We start from the raw sequence: 19,368 nt of genomic DNA, 5'->3' as shown, positions 1-19,368 counted from the left end.
CAACAAACAGCATTGTTACTCATAGGGTACCCTTTTATAGTTCAGGTCGAGGTGACCCAGAGTGGAATTTCACGGCTCCAGATTCCAGCAGCGAGAAGCTGCACCCAGGGGTGCTGCCTTGGATGGGTCTCTGCAAGCACTTCTATCTCAGGTTGAGAGTGCGCTCTTGAAGTGAATCTCCCATTTATTCTCACTTCACTTTGATGCTTGTGATAGAGAAATCTTAGGCTTAATAAATTTGGTTCCTTTTGGGGCAAGATATCTGTTCCAGGAGTGTACCTAATGCTTTCCACCTTGCTAATGGGCTTCAATGCAGGAGATCACTAGAAACTCCTCCCTCCAAACATACACAGTGTGGATATTGCACTTCAGCACCAGCTCTTCTATTTTATAAACTGACTCTGATTGCACTTGGCTGCCTACAGAAGCATAGCCTAAGGATCTCAGTTTTGCTGCTTGCTTGTCTATATGGATGGAAGCTGCTCCTACCACTGAAGCGTGTGGTGGCGAGCTAACCAGTTTAGGAGCCCTGATCTAGAGCTAAATTCTTGCAGGTTATTGATCGAGTTCTTTGAAGATTAAAAGGTCAAGAAAAAATGAGTAAGACTGTTTTCCCTCCACCCTGTGATCAGGATTGTTGACTCTGTTTGCAGTCCAGTGTAGTTCATTTTAATGCAGCTGAGTCAAAAGTAAAGCTGCTGGGCAAAATGAAGGTGTGGAATTTTAAGCCCTGAAACACTGTATTCAGGCAAGCAGTGGTGTATGTGGATTCCTGTCATGAGTATCTTAATATGAGCCTTTGGTACAGTGCACTGTTCAAAGAAGTCAATGTTGATAAATAAAAACAGCAATATGCAGAAAGGAAGAGGGAAATGGCCTGGCTTTTTATAGGTACCCCAGTCGTCTTGTTGTACACAGGTGGGAGCTCAAATGAAGAAAACAAATAATCACAGAATTAAAAACCAACAAAGAAACCAACTGCCTGGATTCAGAATCTCCGTCTTTCTCTTTAGCAGCACAAAGGTTGAGAGGTGTCATGTCTGTATAAAAATATCTATTTATAAATAGATATGTACTGCATATGCAAATACAAATACAGATGTAGAAAAGATTTGGTGGTTTGATGAGAACCAAAGTGGGATCAGGCAGACTCAACCTTGAAACTGGAGGCAGTGCTATAGTTGAATGTGTAGTAAAACTTTAGGAGGAGAGAGCTGGTGGAATAGTTTGTAATCTTTTAAGATTGAATTAGATACTACTTTTTGTAAAATGTACTTCAGTGAAACTTTGGGGAGCAATTCAATGGGTTATGGAGCGAGATTATAGCTGAATGACTGCAATAGGCACTTCAGGCTCTACAAGATGTAAATCCATAAACAATATTAAAAAAATGTATACATATGTATTTCAGAAGAACAAGTTTAGTGTCTGTTCCAGGGGCCATAGTTGTCTCCCCATTAGCATGGCTTCATTTTAAGACTTGATTACATTTTATTGTTAATGTCTGTTGTTAATACGCACGGTGGTTTAAATATTGTGTGTGCAGAGCTGCTCAGTTTCACTTTCAGATGTGCATGGGGTTAGTTTGGATGGTTCTATGCCCTGATAAGAGAAGCACAGGTGTTCCCTTGGAGCTAATTTGGTATTCACTTCTGTTTTTATATCGCTAATATATTAAGCTTCCCCACGTGTATGTTTGTTTTCATTTAAGGCGCCTTTCAGGAACACTATTACTGATAAAAATCTTTGTTTCAAACAGCACAGAGTAGTAGCACTGGGCTGAAATTGGAGTTGTGAAGTTTCTGTTACAGCAGCATCATTTCTATAGCGCTCCAGTAGCGACAAAGAGAGGACTTCAGACTTAAGCCTCTTTCTCTCCTTCTTTTCTAAAATCAAAGATTTCCTGATGGTTGGCACTTTTAATTGTGTTTTCATAGTTTTGTAGTTCTGCATTGCCTGCTACTCATCAGATCTGTTCAGAACTTGCAGCTCAGTCTTGGTGGGGTATCACAGTGGCATTCCTTATTTATTTATTTATTTAGTTGGTTAGTTTTAAGTGAATTTGCATTGACTTGCTGTCGCCTAGAAAAGTTCTTGTCATGCTTCTGGTCAGAGTTGTGCCTGGCTTGACACACTGACATATGTGGAGCTTAGAGGTCTTTGGACATCTCCAATTTAAAAATCTATTACTCCAGCATTTCCAGCTTGATCTTGGAAATTTTAAGTCCAATGTGAGTGGGTAGGTTTTACTGATTTGTTACATTGTTTTCTGGCAGTTGGATGTTCACGTTGTGCATAGTGGGGGAGCAGTGATGCTCCCCGATTTGGTGTGATGCTTCTAAAGGGGACAGTCATGGAGAGGATAGCGTGCGGATGTCTTTGAGGACATAATAGGGGAGATCTGTCATGTTAGAACTTTCTGGAATATTAGAGTTCTGGTTTGCTTTACAAAAATATCTGGACTTGGAGGCATTCCTGATCAGTGGAAGAGGAAAGTCAGTACTGATCAGTAGTCATTTGTGTTGGCTATGGGAGAGGAATCATCAAGGACTGTATACGCAGGCCTGCAGGGATGTCCTTTGGCTTGGTGATCCAGCGGAGGTCAGAAGAGAAATGATTCAGCTATCCAGCTGAAGGAATGTTGGCATGCTGCTTGGGCCCAGGGATAAATACTAAATAGCTACTTTATACCTCTCTCCAAAAAATTATTCTTTCCACATTTGATGTCGCATATTCCCATCGTTGCTGTCAAAGCCTCTAACATACAGCTGGGCAGTTCATGCATGGAAGAACTTGTTGCCTTCAGTTCTCCCTTAGAGGCGTATAAACATTAGCCACCCAGAGGCTACTGATTTAGATAAGCATGCTGTAAATTGATGCTGCATGTAAATGAGCTATCATGCTGTGTTGTGGTGATTAATGTAACTGTAATAGCACACATTGTCTTTTAAAATATAAACCTGTTCTGTCTGTTCTTCTCATGAGAATATCTGCATTTTGGCTCCATATAGCTTATCTTTACTCCTGGTGCAAAAAAGAAATTTAAAGGCAACAAACAGGACCATATTCTGACTTGCATTGGATTTATTCCTGCATGTTAATTTTCTTATGCAAAAAACCTGCTTTTGAGTTGCCTTGAAACTGGCCTTTTTTTCATAGGCACTCTCCAGAAATCACATTGATTTTGTTAACAAGCTCAAGGTTCAGGTGTCAATGCTGGCACTTCGCTAGTTGTTGCTGAACTCTGCATACCTCTGTCATGCTGTTAAGCCCCTGGAACTGGCTGCTTGAGGCTTGGTTTGACTTAATTTAAATCTTACAAGAATTTGTCTTAGTTTAGCTTTTCATTCTGAAAGTCTGTACTTTTCCTTTTGGACTTTGCTTGTGCCATAATTTAGAATTTGTTTCAGTTTCTGAACTCAGCAGCTGATGAATACTTGTGTGTTCTTTTATCTGCTGGTACAGGTTTCATTAATTTACGTATGGTTAAATTTGCAGAGAGATTTCTTTCTTGTTTCAAATGAAGTTTAAAGCAGGAAAAAAATAGCTGCAGAACGCGTTTGGTTTTGCTAGTTCCTTGTCTTGGTCCAAATCCCGAGAAAGCTGGGATTTTTGAATGTGAAGCATTAACCAAAAATGCTTCAGTAAGTATTGCAGAATTCCAGATGTTCGGATCCAAGGCACATTTGCCCCTTTTCACTTGGGAATCCTTTGGTCTGTTTACCCTCTTTTGCCCTGTGCTCTTATCACAGAAACCGTTCTGTCCTACTAATTCTGACCACTTTCCTTGCTTTTTTGATATCAAAGATAGTAGAAGCAGGAGTTCAGGAATCCTCAAGGGAAGGTAAACTATAACATGCACGTGTTCCTAGAATAGTTATTTGACATTTCCTCGTGACACTAGAAAGTCTCTTTATGGAGGGGCTCTTGAGAGAATTGAATGTGTCAGGGGAAGAGGATGGAGAAGGGAGAGAAAGAGTATCTCCTAATAAATGCTAGTAGTCACTTGGCAGGTATGCATGCAGGGCAAGTCGAGCCCATATCTATTAGCACAAGCTGAAAGTGCTGCATCTGTTAGGGTTGAAAGCCATGCTGCTTGAAAACATGAGATTTACATATGCAGTGAAGGCCTCTGTAAAAGAATGTTTTCCTGTAATGGTAGTGAAATACACCCTCTTGCGGCAGGAAGAGCAAAGTCCACGCAGAAACCTGTGTGACCTCTTTTTTTCTATGCTTACAGGTTTGCCTTACTCCTTCTTTTGTCTTTCCTTTGTGTTCAGTGAATATTCCTCACTGGTTTGCACCACGTGTGCTTTCCTACAGTTTTCTGTTGTTTCATCTTTCTGTTTATGCAGTTCCTGAATCTGTTCTGTTTGTCTTGCAAATTCTGAAATTTCACTGTGTCTGTTTTAATCTGGTTTTATTAGTACTTGTGTTGTATTAAAACTCTTGGCTTTAAAGTGCCCTTTCTTTCTAAGCCACCAGCATGGTAAAAGTATGCCTTGCAGACTGAAACATTTACAAGAGTAAAAGACTGGAAAAATAAGCAAGGGTGTTGAAGAACATGCTAGTTTTGTTTTTTAAATAGCTTAGTTTGTCTGAACTACTATGGAGGGGTCATGTATAGATGAGATTAGGAGGTAACATGCTGCTTTTCCCAGCTGTTTGATTAACCAGCTTAGAGCTGGGTCATATGCAGTAGCAGAGTGCAAAGAAGGTACAACATCACCTTCAAAGTACAGAAAGGGCCCTACAGCATGTTTGCAGTTTATCAGATTTGCTGCATAATAAGCTGTACACTCCATTCAGCACTGTAATTAACCCAGGAAAGCACTCCCTTTCAGTCTTTGCTGATAGCACGAGCCTCACAAAGCCAAGCAGTCTCAGCCAAATACCTCTAAATAAGATTAAGCAAGGCAAACCAACCATGAAATAAAATGTAGGGTAACTGTTGAGCAAATACTGTTTGTTGCTTGCATTTAGTACCAAGTTCTCTATTGACATGAGGTGTCCAGGCGTATAATGTGTGAATAGCACTGGCAACTCTTCAGAAGTGCTAACAGATGAGACCTTAAACAGATATCATTAATGCTGTTGCAAAGGAAAATCACCAAGTGTTGTATGTTGATGCTATTTCCTGCAGTCGTGGCTCTCTGCCCGTGGATGCCCAGCAGGATGGGGAATAACGTTCTGGTGGGTTCATCTGGAATGTGGTAGACAGAAATGGTGGCAGAATGGGTGATGCTGGGATATGAATGGAAAGAAGCAGCAAAATGATCTGGAGAAGGGAAAGCCAGGGCTGGTGGCAGGTTTATAAAGTGACAGGTTCCTTAGATCTGTGCTGTTGTTTGAGAACTTTGTTAGACAGCAGATAAAAGAAGTACTGATTATATGATGGAGGATGGAGTAGGTATAGCACAGTGTCCTGAAATCTAGTACCTCTTTGAAAAACAGATCTCATCATTATTTTTTTCATTTTTCAGGTATCTTGCAATATCTTCAGAACTCTCCCACCTAGTGACAGCAATGAATTTGATCCAGAAGAAGATGAACCCACCTTGGAGGCATCGTGGCCACATTTACAGGTTTCTCATCATTTATCTTGGAAAAATGACTGTTGTTGCTTGATGTAGCTAATAATTTTCTCTGTCTTTTTTAAACCCGTGAATCAGAACTAATCTGTGACACAGTAACATTTATTAACATTGTTCCTGGCTACCATGTAGTACCTACAAAGACGTAAGAGTGCGTTGTGACATTTGCAAAATGTTAAAGCTTTCTTTCAAAGCTGTATTGCTGGTGCCCCTCCTATTCCTGCTTTCCTTCATTGATTTAAAAAAGTATTTGTTTTCCAAACTGCTCTGATGCAGAAGAGTTTTTCAGCAACTTCAGCAAGAGCATTGTGGGAATGATACTGATAGCAGTTCTGTTTTACCAAGAGCAGTTAATTTTCATACAAAAGTACGGAGGTGTCGGGAGCTGATCAGAAAAATTAATGAGAAGCTACATCCTTGTTTAAGTTTTGCTTTCTTTCCCTGAGTTGAGGTTTGGCTTCAGGTGTTTGTAGTGGGATGCATGCTTACTGCTGTGTATCCTTCATTCCTGTGTACCTCAAGTGTCAACACAAGGTATTTTGAACAAAGAATGTAAAATAATTTTTAAGAAAGCATCATTGATGCTAATGCAGTAAATTCCTTTATAGAAAATTGAGATACAGATCCCTGTCTTTGTTAGTCAGGGCAATGATTTATACCACTAGTGAATTCAGAAGTTTGCTTGCGTAACAGTTTGTGGAGTCTGGGAGTTTTTGTGAGCAAAGGAGCACAACTGATCTCAGCTTGAAATGAGGATTTTATTTGACGGTTACATGCACAATCCTTGCCTGTGAGCAGTTTGTTTCACTCTCTTGTGCTCTCAAGTTTAGAATCTGTTGCAATATAGGTTTCATCCCTAATTTATATTTAAATTTCACAAAAAAAAAAAAAAATCTTAAAACCTTCAAGGTAGCTCTGAACAGCTCTTCCTGCCTGGAAACAGCACCGGCATACGTGTCTGTTAACTTACATTCATTAACAGCTAGAGCTGTGGTTTTAAAAGTCATTACTTGCATGGTATTTCTTAGCCAGTGGATGATTTACCTTTGTTAGGAAGAAATACACCAAAGTATTTGTCAGGAGTTGATGGAATTGTTTTCCTGGTGATTTAATATCAGTTATGTAAGTTGTCACTTTCTCCATGCATATTTCTCCCCTCTTTTTTGATTTCCTGTTTCTTCCTTTTAAAAGTCAGAGAACACTGACATAAAGCAGCAGCAGCGTTGCAGCATATTTGTGTTTGCACAGAAAAGTTTAAAATTATTATAAAACATAATTTTTAGCTTCCTTTCACCTTTTAGTATCAATATCCATGCTCACGGAAGTCAGAAAGGAAAATGTTTTCAGTGGCTGCTCTACTTGAAAAGGCTCAGCAGAGAGAATTGCGAGCTGGTAGCTCATCTGTCAGTGACGACTCAGAGCTGCTGCCTTGCAAGGCCACAGCTTCACTTCACTTCCTTTTTGCCTGGTTTTCATGCTCTTCATTTTCTCCACTAAATGAAAATTCTGTTGCTGTCCCACTGAATAGTTTAGGCAGAGATGAAATTGCCTGAAAGTCAGCAGGTTTTCTCCAGCCCTGAGGGTAATCTTTACAGTAAGTTAGGAACTTCTGAATAAATTCTAGTTTGTATTCTTCTTCGGTGTTTCAAGTTGTTAGATCGCTACTCTAAGCAGTTTGCAATTTAATTTAAATATTTCCAACTCTTTCACCAACCAGCCCTTTCAGAATTGTAATGTCTGTATTTGATGTGACTTCAGCAGTTCAGTGTGCAGTTTAGATGTGCTTTCCAATTACTTCAGTAAGATGATAACAAGCATTATAAGATGACACTGCCTGTTCGTGGTGATGAAATGTCTTTGACTGGCATTTAAATAAGAAAAACTAACTTAAAAAGCTCACATAATGAATTCTAACTCTAAGATTGCAATTAGTAAAGGAGGAAAAAAATCATTTTTTCTACCTTTTGCTCTGTAGAAAAACAATTATTTTCCGGCAAAAGAATTTAGGGAAGTACTTCAAAATATAATGAGTCATAAACAAAGCCTTTTTTTTTTCTTTTTTATTTTCAGCTTGTATATGAGTTTTTCATACGATTTTTGGAAAGCCAAGAATTTCAGCCCAGCATTGCCAAAAAGTACATAGATCAGAAATTTGTATTGCAGGTAAGCTGATGTGTTTTCTTTTTGCTTTTTAAAAAAAATTCTTTTAAAAGATTTTATTTCATATTTGCAAGTGAAAATTTGGATCCGCAACAGAAAAAGGCCAAACAAGCATATATAATGAAAGTTTTCAATCTGTGGAGGTACGGGAAATGTTTGTGTGTTTATATGCTAGTTCCTGTTGCTATAGATATACAAAATAGTTGGTTTGGCTCCACTTTTGAGACCTTAATCAAAATATTTCACTTAGTGATATTGAGAGGGAACTGAACCACTAACTGTTGAAAAATGTCAGGTTTACTCTCAAGCAGTCGGAAAATGCTGCTATCTAGAGAGACTACTCAAACTCCAGTTATAACATGACTTGATATTGTTAAAATATTTCTGTTGGAAGGGGAGAATGTTTCTCCTTTCTATCTCTGCTGGAGAGCTGGCCACAGGGGCAGAAGTTCATGAACAAACCTATTCCCAGCACAGTACTGCAAACAGTGATGCTGTAGTGGTCAGGAGGAAGTAAATCAAAAGGCCATTTGAAGTTCAAGTTCTATTAAAAGCAAGGAAGAAGAAGTAGCATCAATAATATATGACATCGGCAAAGAATGAGTAGCTTTATTTTGGTAGTTTGCTTGCTATTGTTATGGTTAAATGGAAGAGATGGGCTCTGTCAGTCAGTCAGCTGACAGCCAGGTATTTTAAATGTATTTAATCTTTCTCTTCCTTGTACAAGTGAGGCTTCTTGTGCGCTTCGTTACTTCACGTGGAACTGCAGTAGGTGGCCTTTGCTACTGAAGATTTTTCATCCAGGCCTTGCCAAATCCTGGAACAGAGATGGCTGAAGGAAAGTGTTTTCTGGGATAAGCCAGGAAACTTCACAGATAGGACTTCGTTTTAGCTTTTGGGAACAGGCCTATCTTGTCTTTTCTGTTCCCGCTGTGAATTTTTATATAGCCACAAAATCAAAGAACTTCATCTTTGATGCTCTCTATAGCTTGCTTTTGAAATCAAGGAAATTTAGAAAGATTCCTACTTATTTCGAAGGAGGAGTTTTGTTATGGACTGAGACTTAAATAAAAGCCAAACTAGAAGTGGCAGGACATACTTGGCATTTCTGAAGACCTTTCTCTTCACCCCTTTGTCACAGAGCTTTTATTTTAACTTGTAGCACTCGGGCAATACAAATAGCACTTTTACTGTTCCAATGTGTTATTCCTTTGAGGAGTACCTGAAAAACGTAGCTAAGAAAGCAATTTCTATCCTTAAATTCAAAGATTCGAAGAAGGGACTTCAGTTTCCTTCTTAATGTCATAAGACCATCTTAACTCTATGAAAGCAGTGCAATATACTCATGTTTTAATTTAATCCATCTTCTACATACAGGAGCGGTGTAAATGTAAGAATATGCATGGGGGATAGTCGCTCTTGACAGGTTTTTCTGGTCTGATTTTACTTTCTTTAGATATAGCAGGATTGTGTTAGAAGGAATGCTTGTGTTCTGCTCCAAAATCTAGAGAAAATAATCCTGAGATGCTCCTGTTATCTGTTTCTGAACTTGGTGTTTTATGACACTGACAGCACAAGTGTGACAGCTTTTGAAACCAGCTTTCTCTCTAAATTAATTTGTTTTCTTTAAAAAAATTGAGAAACTTTAATGAAATGTTTCTTGGCGATAAAAACGCCTTTATGAAATAATGACACTAGTCTTTTTTAGTGGGCATTTTCAAGCATTTTCTTGTTTGCTTTTTGCTTTTGTTTTTTAAAAATAAATATGTTTCTAGCTTTCAGCTGTATGTTTAAAAAAACGCTGTACGTAACAATGTAACTGTTCATTTCTAAAGGCTGCTTATATACAGTCTGAAATGGTTGGCAATGGTTGCTAAGAGACATACTGTTCAAATATATCCACAAGTGTCTCTGTTATGTAGGTTGCTATTTTGGAAAATTTATTTCCTTTTTCTTTGTAGGTTTAGTGTCAGAATAGTCACGTAAATAATGGAAGTCTTGCAACTTATCCATAAAAATAAGACTTTATTTTTGAAACCTGATAACAAATTGGACATATCAAAAGAATTGTCTTTTTCTCTTTATTTTGAATGGGAGAGTGAGTCTTTGTTCAGCAGTGTTTCCATGGAGGATCTGTATAAGAGAACTGGATATATAAATATTTTGCTCCTAAAAGCATTCCAATAAGAAAATTAAAAACATAAGTGTTTCCAGCTGTTTGCTGTCTTTGGGTGAAATTTGCTATTTGGGGAAAGATGAGGTGACTATTTATTTATTTAACTATAGACCTAATTGAGCAAAGCAATGTGTTTATAACCTCTGGAGGGCAGCTGACAAACCTTGTGAAACTCTCAGCACAAGTTCTTAGTGCAAGAAGATAGTGGGATCTCATTATAGGCTACAGAAACATCCAAACCAATGAAGAATATGTGCATCAGTCCTAAACCTGGATGTTAGAAAGCAAAGTCCCAGACAACTTAATGACTTTTAATCATCTTTTTTTCTGTATTTTTTCTTTCTCGCCTCCTAAGTTGTGTCCCATTTTAATAGATCAGGTGGTATACATGCACTGACATAGCTACATGTAATAGGTATTCAGAATTTATCTATTTGTGAAACCAAGATCATTTTATTTTCTACCATTCTGTTAGTAATATTCTGACAGCATCTTATACATTTGTGAGACCTCTTTGGCAAACTGTCTTTGTTTCTATTGCAAGACAGGTTGTTATTTTCTTTTTTTTTTGAGACATATACTGTTTCTTACGATTTCTGCCTTAAACTTCCCCAGTGGGCATTTGGGGGTTGGGTGGGGCTTGGGGGCCTTTAAGTTTTAGTTTTTCTTTTTTTTAGTTTGTTTGGTTTGTTTTAAAATAAAGTTTACCTTCTAACTTATTCCAAATGTCTACCAGAATTGCCAGCGCTGGGGTGTCAAAGATGAAGAAGAAGGGGCAGGGAGAAGCTCATCCTTTTGTGGTGGAGGATTGAAGGGGAATAGAACAAAGATCTGCAGGTGATAATCCTGCTGCTCAGTTCACACCTTAATTCTTAGAGGCAACTTCAGGCGACAGTGTTTCAGGATATATTTTGTATAGTACAGAACACTGGATGGCGTTCTATTTTGACTGAATAACATATTACCATTTTGCTGTTTCGAAGTCTTAAATAAGACTTATTTAGTAAAGGTAGATTTTCTGTTCTTGGAGTTTGTTTTGGGTTTTCATTTTGTTTTGTGGGTTTTTTGGTTTTTTTTTTTTGTTTGTTTGTTTTTTTTTAATCGGGGTATTGAAGTTACCATTTCATTCAACCTGGAAGATTAATTCCCCCTGATGCTGTTGGTTGGTGGAGATGCTGTAACAGCAGATCCTGTGCTAGCATAGACTTCACTGTTGATTCTTTCACAGAATCACAGAATCACAGAATAACCAGGTTGGAAGAGACCTACCGGATCATCGAGTCCAACCGTTCCGTTCTTTCAGCAGCATGAAGGCCTTGCAGTCTCTGGAAAGGCTTAAGAACTCATAATATAAATTACAAGCAATTAGAAAAATGTCACGTTAACACAATGTTGTAGGAACAAAACATTAGAGCAGGCAAGGATCTTTTAGTTCTGCCAAGTGGATGGTAAGAGGCAAACTGTTATTTTGTGAATATGACAGCATCTAACATCTTGTTTTGTTTGTTTCTGGGGAGAAGGAAGGCAGCATTTTGGAGCCAGTTAATGAAGAGCTTATTAGTTGCTTGAAGATTTCCAAAGTTCTTTTATGTTAGAAGTGGAAATTAATAAACTGAGTTGCATGATGTTCTACTGGTGTTACAACAGATTTTTTAATACTGTATTTCTACGCTTTGGGTAATGCAGATATCCTGTTCTTATAGGCGTCTGCTTTCACAACCTTAACTTTTATATAGAAGCCTGTATGTCATACTTGTCAAATGTCTGCTGTTTCATTTCTCTTTTTCCTTTAAATACAGCTGTTGGAGCTGTTTGACAGTGAAGACCCTCGAGAACGAGACTACCTAAAAACAGTCTTGCACAGAATTTATGGCAAGTTTCTTGGTCTTAGAGCATTTATCCGAAAACAGATTAATAATATTTTTCTACGGTAAGTTGTGGGAGAAGGTACTTTTTGCTTATTACCATTTTAGGAAACTGATATATTACTTACATTTAACTTCTCTTTTTTTAGATTTGTTTATGAAACTGAACACTTCAATGGTGTAGCTGAACTGTTGGAAATTTTAGGAAGGTAAACGAGTCTTTACTTCTTAGCTATCTCAAACTTCCCTTCTTGGACACATCAGGATAGTGTTGGATTTGGAAAAAGTACTATGATAAGCCTTGATTCTGAGAACAGATGAGTGCACATGCTCATCCTTAAACCCTTGTGCTAATCTCTACTGTATCTTTGCCAAGAGTATATAACAGGATGCAAGTTCAAGCCAAAAGTGGTGGATTGATTTTGTGTGTGTCTGTATGTTTAATTTTCTGTACCTCATCCTTACATGCTGCAGAATTGCGGGGTTTTTGAGCACATTAACTGTGTGAATATTTTGAGTAAATTTAATTGTAGCAAAGTTCCTGAAAACACCTTACTTAGATGGATTTACAGACCCGCATAGGCAAGGTTCCTATCTGTTTGTGCAGTTGTTTATATGATTATTCGTATGTCAGAGCTGAGTTGCTACCTAGATGTGTACTGCATGGCTAATATAAAGCAGGTCAGAAGTCAACACCAATTTACAAATGGTATGAGCCTGCTGCTTTTAATCAGGTGCTGACTGCTGAATTATTTTAATCTAAGAAAGTGCTTGTTCAGACCTCAAGAATGTTATCTGTGAAACTAACAAATATTTCTCTTCTGATTTCTAGTATTATCAATGGTTTTGCTTTACCTCTTAAGGCAGAGCATAAACAGTTTCTGGTGAAGGTGCTGATCCCTTTACATACTGTCAGGAGTTTATCACTCTTCCATGCACAGGTAGAAATTATAAAAATATTTTCTGCTCATTTAACATGATGTATATTTTTATAAGGTTGCTTTGGAAATCTAATTGCATAGCACATAAAAGTGGGGGAGTTTTGATATGTGGAAAAAATGCAATAGATTCTTTTTAAATTCATTTAATGTGCTTTCTATGATAAGTATCTGTTCTGATTAAATAATTGAAAGCATAACAAACGTCATATTTTGTAGGTTTTGTTTAGTAGTTAAACTCTCTTTAAATTTTCTTCTCTGCTATTTTCTGGCTCTTGCAAATTTTGCCTTTCCCATTCCCTCTCCCAAGAGGACGTTTGGGTTTTCTTAGTTCTGTGCTGTCAAGGCTCTTCTTCACCCAGGCAACTTTCTGAATTCTATTAGCCACACTTTTGCATAATCTTTAACATTCTCCCTCACAGACTTCTTAATACTGCGTTTATGCTTTGATATATCTTTTTATATGTTCAGCTTTCATGACATAAAAGTTGTTTGTTCTAAATATGCTATTCCAGCTTTTAGCTCTTGTTGGCTTATCTTGCAAAAGTTTTCATGATTTTGCCAATGTACAAAATGTATAAAACAATGCAGTTTCAGAGAGTAACAGAAGCCTCATGACCTTGGTTGTATGACTGTATTTAGAGTTCCAAGTTGCTCTGATTTTTTTTATTGCATATACTACCTTTGAATTTTTTTTTGTAACATGTTCTGTTGCTTCTTATGAGCTGAAGTTTGAGTGGATTTGCACAGTGCAGACCATGCATCTCAGTTTAAAATTGGATGTGGTTTGAGAAAGCTGTATCACATCTTTCTCGAGTCTTTCTTTTTTAAAAAATGTTTCTTTGTGGTTTCTTTATAGAAATGTTCTAACTTCGTTTTCTTAAATCTTCACCTCTTCACAGCTGGCATATTGCATAGTACAGTTTCTGGAGAAAGACCCCTCACTCACAGAACCGGTAAATATTTCTTTCATATTTTTATTTCTGCATTAGAAATAGCTTATCCTATTGAGAGAAAAGTTAAAAAAAAAAACCAAACTATTTTCTTTTTCCTTCTAATTTAGGTCATTAGAGGTTTAATGAAATTCTGGCCCAAAACCTGCAGTCAGAAAGAGGTAAGTGATATATGGTAGTATTAATGAAACACAGGAATTATTTTGTTCTACAACATAATAGGCAGGGAATCTTTGGATACCACTAGGTAGGTAGCACATGCTGTGCTGGATCTTGGTATCAATTCCTGTAGGTGTTTTTTCCATACTTGAATTCTGTTGGTTTTGGGCAGTTTTGATTTTGAAGAGAAAAGTTTGATAACCACGATTTCTATTCACAAAATAAGCACTGGTTCTTCTGCAAAAAAATTCTTTTGTTTTATTCAAAAGGAGAAAATAAACTTAGTTGAGGATAGACTGGAAAACTGTTAGATTTGGAATTATTTATATGTGAAGATGGTATTTCACCAGGAAGGATGAAACGTGTTTTATTGTCTGGTGTTTACTTAATAAACGTGTAAAAGATGAAGGACCTTTGCATTTTTAATTCAAATTCTTGATGCAAGTCTGAGTTTCCCTACTGAGACTTTGTGACACAGATAAAATCTTGTTTTGAATGTTGCTTCCAAGCATGAGGTAAAATTAAGAGGCTCTCCTTGGTTTGCAAAATTTAGGCCTTAGTCTGTTTGAGGCTGGGTTTTCAGCATGGATATGCTGGTGCAATTCTGAATTCTCTTGTGAAGGAGTACTTTAAATACAGCATTTGCATACAATCATCCTCCTTCTTTTAGGAGACTGAATCCAGAAATTGCCAAATGTAGAACCGATCACATTTTTTGAGAGAGGGTCATGCTGAGCTAGCGAGGCTTCCATTTCTTCCTAAAGCGTAGGATTGGAGGGTTACCAGCATTTTGCTAATCAAGGTGATACAGAGGTTTTATACAATCCTCTTCCTTCCTTGTCTTTAGGTCATGTTCCTAGGAGAGCTGGAGGAGATCTTGGATGTAATCGAACCATCACAATTTGTCAAAATCCAGGAACCTTTGTTTAAACAGATTGCCAAGTGTGTCTCTAGCCCTCATTTTCAGGTCAGTGGTGGAGGTTATTGATAGTATAGGAATGTTTAGTCTTGATTTCAAACTTAACACCCCCCTGGTGGAAATATTATTTTATGTTATGTGATTTAAAATACTTGACTTCTGGATTTCTGTGGAAGAGGGTATGTTGCGGTGGAAGCTTAGTTCTAAGCGCCACAAATAACTTTAGATGTATCTGGAGTTATAGTGCAGGCTGTTCTGAGCCCCATAAGGCCTTAAACTGTATCTATAAGGGCTTTGAGCCATTCTGACTGCTGGTGATGGGTGTGCGCCGTATGGCTTTCAGGCTGACAGACCACGTAAGTGGCGTTTGCTCTCCTTTTTAGTGCAGTATTGTGCACCATTTTTGTTTTCCTACTTTTTTTCTTCTGTGATTAAATGTCTGGTTAGGGGTGGTAGAATTCATAGCCTATTTTCTTCACATTGCATAATGGGAAGAAGGGAAATGAATAGAATTTAAATTGAGTCATACATGTAGAGGAGTTAGGATTCATGGCCTGTAGTGTCTCCGTGTTAAGCTAGGTGACCTGTCCTGGCACAAACACAGATGTGACTGTTTTCAGCTCTTCCTTGGACAACATTTGGTTTTAGCATAATTTAAATCAATGTTTTCTCCCTTAGCTCCCCTGCCCCCCCCGCCTCCTCCCCAAGATGATTATTATCGTTTATATCTTCCCCACATTTAAGGTCTCTTGTCCCTCATTCAGCTCATCTACTAAGCTTTTCCCTCTCTCCTTCGTCTGTTAGCCAGCACTACTCTCTTCCTTCCAGCTGCAGTCACAACATTGAGGTAAAGGGGTGATGGGAAGTCTATCCCTTCCCCTTCACAGCTGCAGCATTAGTTCAGTGTCTACAGCTGATCTTCAGTGAGGAACAATATATTGTGCAGGGGAAAGAGCAGGGATGCTGTGGGATCTGATTTATAGGATAAAATTAATTCCAGTGATGTATATTATGCTACTGAATAAAGTAGTGCTTTAATTCAAAGTTAATGATTCCGCTTAACTCACCTTTGTGAACTTTCTCTGTGATTTGTTTTTCCTTCAGAAAATTACGAAATTACAGGTATCGCAATTCCTATTAACATTTTATTCCTTTGACTCAAAGGTGGCTGAAAGAGCGCTGTATTATTGGAATAATGAATACATCATGAGTTTGATAGAGGAGAATTCAAACGTTATACTTCCCATCATGTTTTCCAGCCTTTATAGGATTTCTAAAGAACACTGGAATCCGTAAGTTTTTGCCGTTACCCTTTATCTTACTATTTCTTGTACTGCTGATAAACTGAGGGGATGTCTGCTGAAGAATGTCTGAATGGGAGAGATCCAAATTCAAAGCTGGCATGAGCAGGTGCAGCTCTGTTAATGCCAATATGAGTTAGTCTATACTTGAGCTTGTCTCAAAATGTTTTTAATTATCTGGTATGTGTACAAAAATCAGTACCTTATGCGATAAAAATAGACCTTCTCAGAAGCTGGAAAAAAGAGAAAGTAGATGTTACATTGTTATTGAAGAAAAAGTGTTGCTCATCGAGCATTTCTCCTACACAGTTTTTTGTTCAGGGATTAACATCTTAAGCCTGATGGTGAATTGTCTAGAAGAATGTTGCTTGGTATTAATAAGGTTTTGTGGCTGTATCATGGGTGATACCGATTCCTCTGTTGGACCTTTGGTACTAGCATTTTTCTAAACATCTGTGAAGCACGTGGGCATCAGTATGTTCTTCAGTTGGGTTGGGTTTCTTATATCCTTTTAAATACAGCTGTTCTGTTGCACAGAGTAACAGAGCAGTTGCTTCATATTGTTATGCTGTTAGATTGGCATTTTTGTTTTTAAACTGAATCACCTAGTAGAAAATATTTTAATAAAAATATTATTACAGTTAGATGCTGTGTAATTTATACTTGACTTAGAAAAACTTTTCAGCTGAAGATGGTTACTTACTTTGGAAATTTGCAAATGTTGTGGGTTAGCTATCCACTCAGATGATATAAAAGAGTAAACTGATTTTACCTTTTTTTAACTTCCATGGGACAGAGTGCCTTAGAAGACTTTTTCGAATTCTGTTATTATTATGCATCATTTCTTCCTGTGTGAGCAGATCATGCCTGTCATGTTTTATGCAGTTAAGTAACTCAAACTTAAATAAACAGTGATAATGTTGGCTCTTGGGTAAGGTCAGGAACAGCAATAAGCAAAGTAGGCAGAGGTTGTTTATACAGCGGTATAGAGTTAGTATATATATTTATATGTATAAGATACATAATATACTTTTTAATGTGTATTTTTATATATACATACATACACAATTTTGCACAGATATTGCAGGACTCATCTGAAGGATTTGAGTATTTTTAAGAGGTTTTTGCTGTACCAAAGTGAAAATAAATATGAAATGTATGAGCACAAGGAAATCACTCTTGAAATACAGCCTTGTGTTTTGCATAGATGCACTGAATATTCAGCTTCATAGAAAAATCATAAGGAAATATGAATCACTCCCATTTCATGTTTAAATTCTATTCCTCTGCCAGCACTGATGATTTGAATCCCTGGAGCTGCATTCAGAACTGCCCCAGAGCATGAGGGAAGGGTCTGTAGTTATATGTAATAGCTTTCTGTTGCTACCCTGTACCCTGGAGTTTTGGTTTTCTGTGTTTAACTAGTCAGTAGAGGCATGAAAGCTGATCTTCACCTTTAAATATGTTAATAAAAAATTGAAATCAAAGGATTTGCATTATCATACTTGCAAGTGCAGAATTGATTGTGGCAATACCAGTAAGAGAAGACGCCTTTATTTCACGTTTGATTTCACCTGAAGCTAATAGAACGCTTTCTTTTTTCTCTTTTAATATTTCACAGGGCTATTGTGGCTTTGGTCTACAATGTGTTGAAGGCATTTATGGAAATGAACAGCACCATGTTCGACGAGCTGACAGCCACTTACAAGTCAGATCGTCAGCGGTAACTTTTTACAGCTTTTTTTGTCAGCTGTGCATAAGGCCTGCTGTTCAGTTTTCCCCTTACACCCAGATGCAGTTGCGTTATCTCACATATAATAGACAGAATGCCTCATCTCCCCCTCTTTTTAGCCTTCTGTTTGGAAGATGTAAGGTAATATCATCTACAGGCTGTTTTTAACACCTTATGAAATACAGTACCCATTGCGTTGCTTGGGAGTCCATGTTTCTTATGGAATTCCTTTTGACTCTGTATTCCAAACATCTTAAATATATCAAGATCTTCAATAATAAAAAAAACCCAAGGGTTTAAAGATAACACTTTGAAAGTCACACTGAGCTTTGGAAAGAGACATGAAGGAGAGCCCAAAGATTTGATTTTCTAAACCAATGTTTGTGGGGTAGGTGTGGTCTTAAAGCAGAGGCATCTCTTAACCTTTTCATTTCTTATTCAGAGGTCCTGCTGTATCCAAGTCTTTTAGCTTGCAGAATCTATTAGATACACCACTCATAATCGTTAGTTCTACTTTTTGTTTTTTTCTCCTATGTTACTTAATTTTCTAGTCCTACTGGAACATCTTTTCTCTAAAGTTTCAGGTTATTGAAAGCGCAAGGTGAAAAAAATGAGGAAGCTTCAGGAACTCTGTTGGGCAGTTTGCCACTTCATTTAAGTCATACCTATTCTGTGACTCAGGGTCCCCCAGCGGACCGTGTGCCATTAGCCCTTGTTAGGTTACTGTAATCTCTACAGGCTCTTGGAGGCTGTATTTTTTCAGTTGTGTGACTGGAGTTGCATAGTCCTTTTGTTCTGCCTAGTTGCAAAATACGAAGTGTTAGACAGAAAAAAAACTTACAATATTAATGAACTAACCTGCTGCTTTTAGAGACTTGGATATATATTTAAGCTAAGATGCTAGATGAATTCTAGAAAGACCTTGATAAGTAAGACTGGATGTGCTAGTGCAGTCAAGACACATTTTCCTAGCAGAAAAGGCAGAGAAATAGAGGACTGGTCATCTAATCCAGCCACTCACTGAGGGACCTCAATGACTTAAATGAATTTGTGATTCCTTGTTGGCCCTTAGAACGAGGAGCTCTGCTCTTACCAGGACCATACACTGTAGGGGTGTGTCCCATGTCTAGGTAATGATGAGGTTTATTGACTGAACTGCACAAAGTATTTTTCTTGCACCTGCTGACACTGTATCTCCCATCACAGCTGGTGCTAACATTTTCAGCATTTTTATTTACTACTTAGCATTTTAAAAGTTATTTTCCTTAATGTTTACAGAAAATCTTGAGCATCTTAATAAACCCACATTTCAAAAGGGTAGTTTTGATATTACTTAAAGCTTGAAGAGAAACTTACTCAATATTAATGACTATGATAGGTCAAATAGGTAAGTTGGATGAGCTGATCGTCCTCTAACAGTCTTTTAGGTAAGCAGGCATATATTTCATAATGATTACAAAATAAATATCCGGTAAGTAGCCTGAAAATGTCAGGCTATTTCACTTATTCTTATATTGAATTTTAAATTCTTTCTACTGACAGCGAGCTCTTTATTTTTAAACTGCTCTTCA

At 37.6% G+C, this 19,368-nt stretch overlaps 1 protein-coding gene across 2 annotated transcripts in view; it reads left to right on the top strand.

Moving 5' to 3' along the window:
* The window catches only part of PPP2R5E (protein phosphatase 2 regulatory subunit B'epsilon), a 74,257-nt gene that overhangs the window by 51,742 nt on the left and 3,147 nt on the right, over positions 1-19,368 (top strand). The window contains exons 4-13 of one of the 2 annotated variants that reach the window (XM_069856879.1): positions 5,484-5,585; positions 7,665-7,757; positions 11,730-11,860; positions 11,945-12,004; positions 12,628-12,736; positions 13,636-13,689; positions 13,797-13,847; positions 14,693-14,812; positions 15,929-16,056; positions 17,687-17,773. In XM_069856879.1, coding sequence (XP_069712980.1) covers positions 5,484-5,585; positions 7,665-7,757; positions 11,730-11,860; positions 11,945-12,004; positions 12,628-12,736; positions 13,636-13,689; positions 13,797-13,847; positions 14,693-14,812; positions 15,929-16,056; positions 17,687-17,773 — 935 coding nt within the window. Of the gene's footprint in view, positions 1-5,483; positions 5,586-7,664; positions 7,758-11,729; positions 11,861-11,944; positions 12,005-12,627; positions 12,737-13,635; positions 13,690-13,796; positions 13,848-14,692; positions 14,813-15,928; positions 16,057-17,686; positions 17,789-19,368 lie in introns of both variants that reach the window. The other variant, XM_069856877.1, reaches the window with a different exon arrangement.

This window comes from Phaenicophaeus curvirostris, chromosome 5, assembly GCF_032191515.1.
Source record: "Phaenicophaeus curvirostris isolate KB17595 chromosome 5, BPBGC_Pcur_1.0, whole genome shotgun sequence".
Taxonomy (NCBI): Eukaryota; Metazoa; Chordata; class Aves; order Cuculiformes; family Cuculidae; genus Phaenicophaeus; species Phaenicophaeus curvirostris.
The sequence above is the reverse complement of the archived record's forward strand: the minus strand, read 5'-3'. Positions and strand labels throughout refer to the sequence as shown.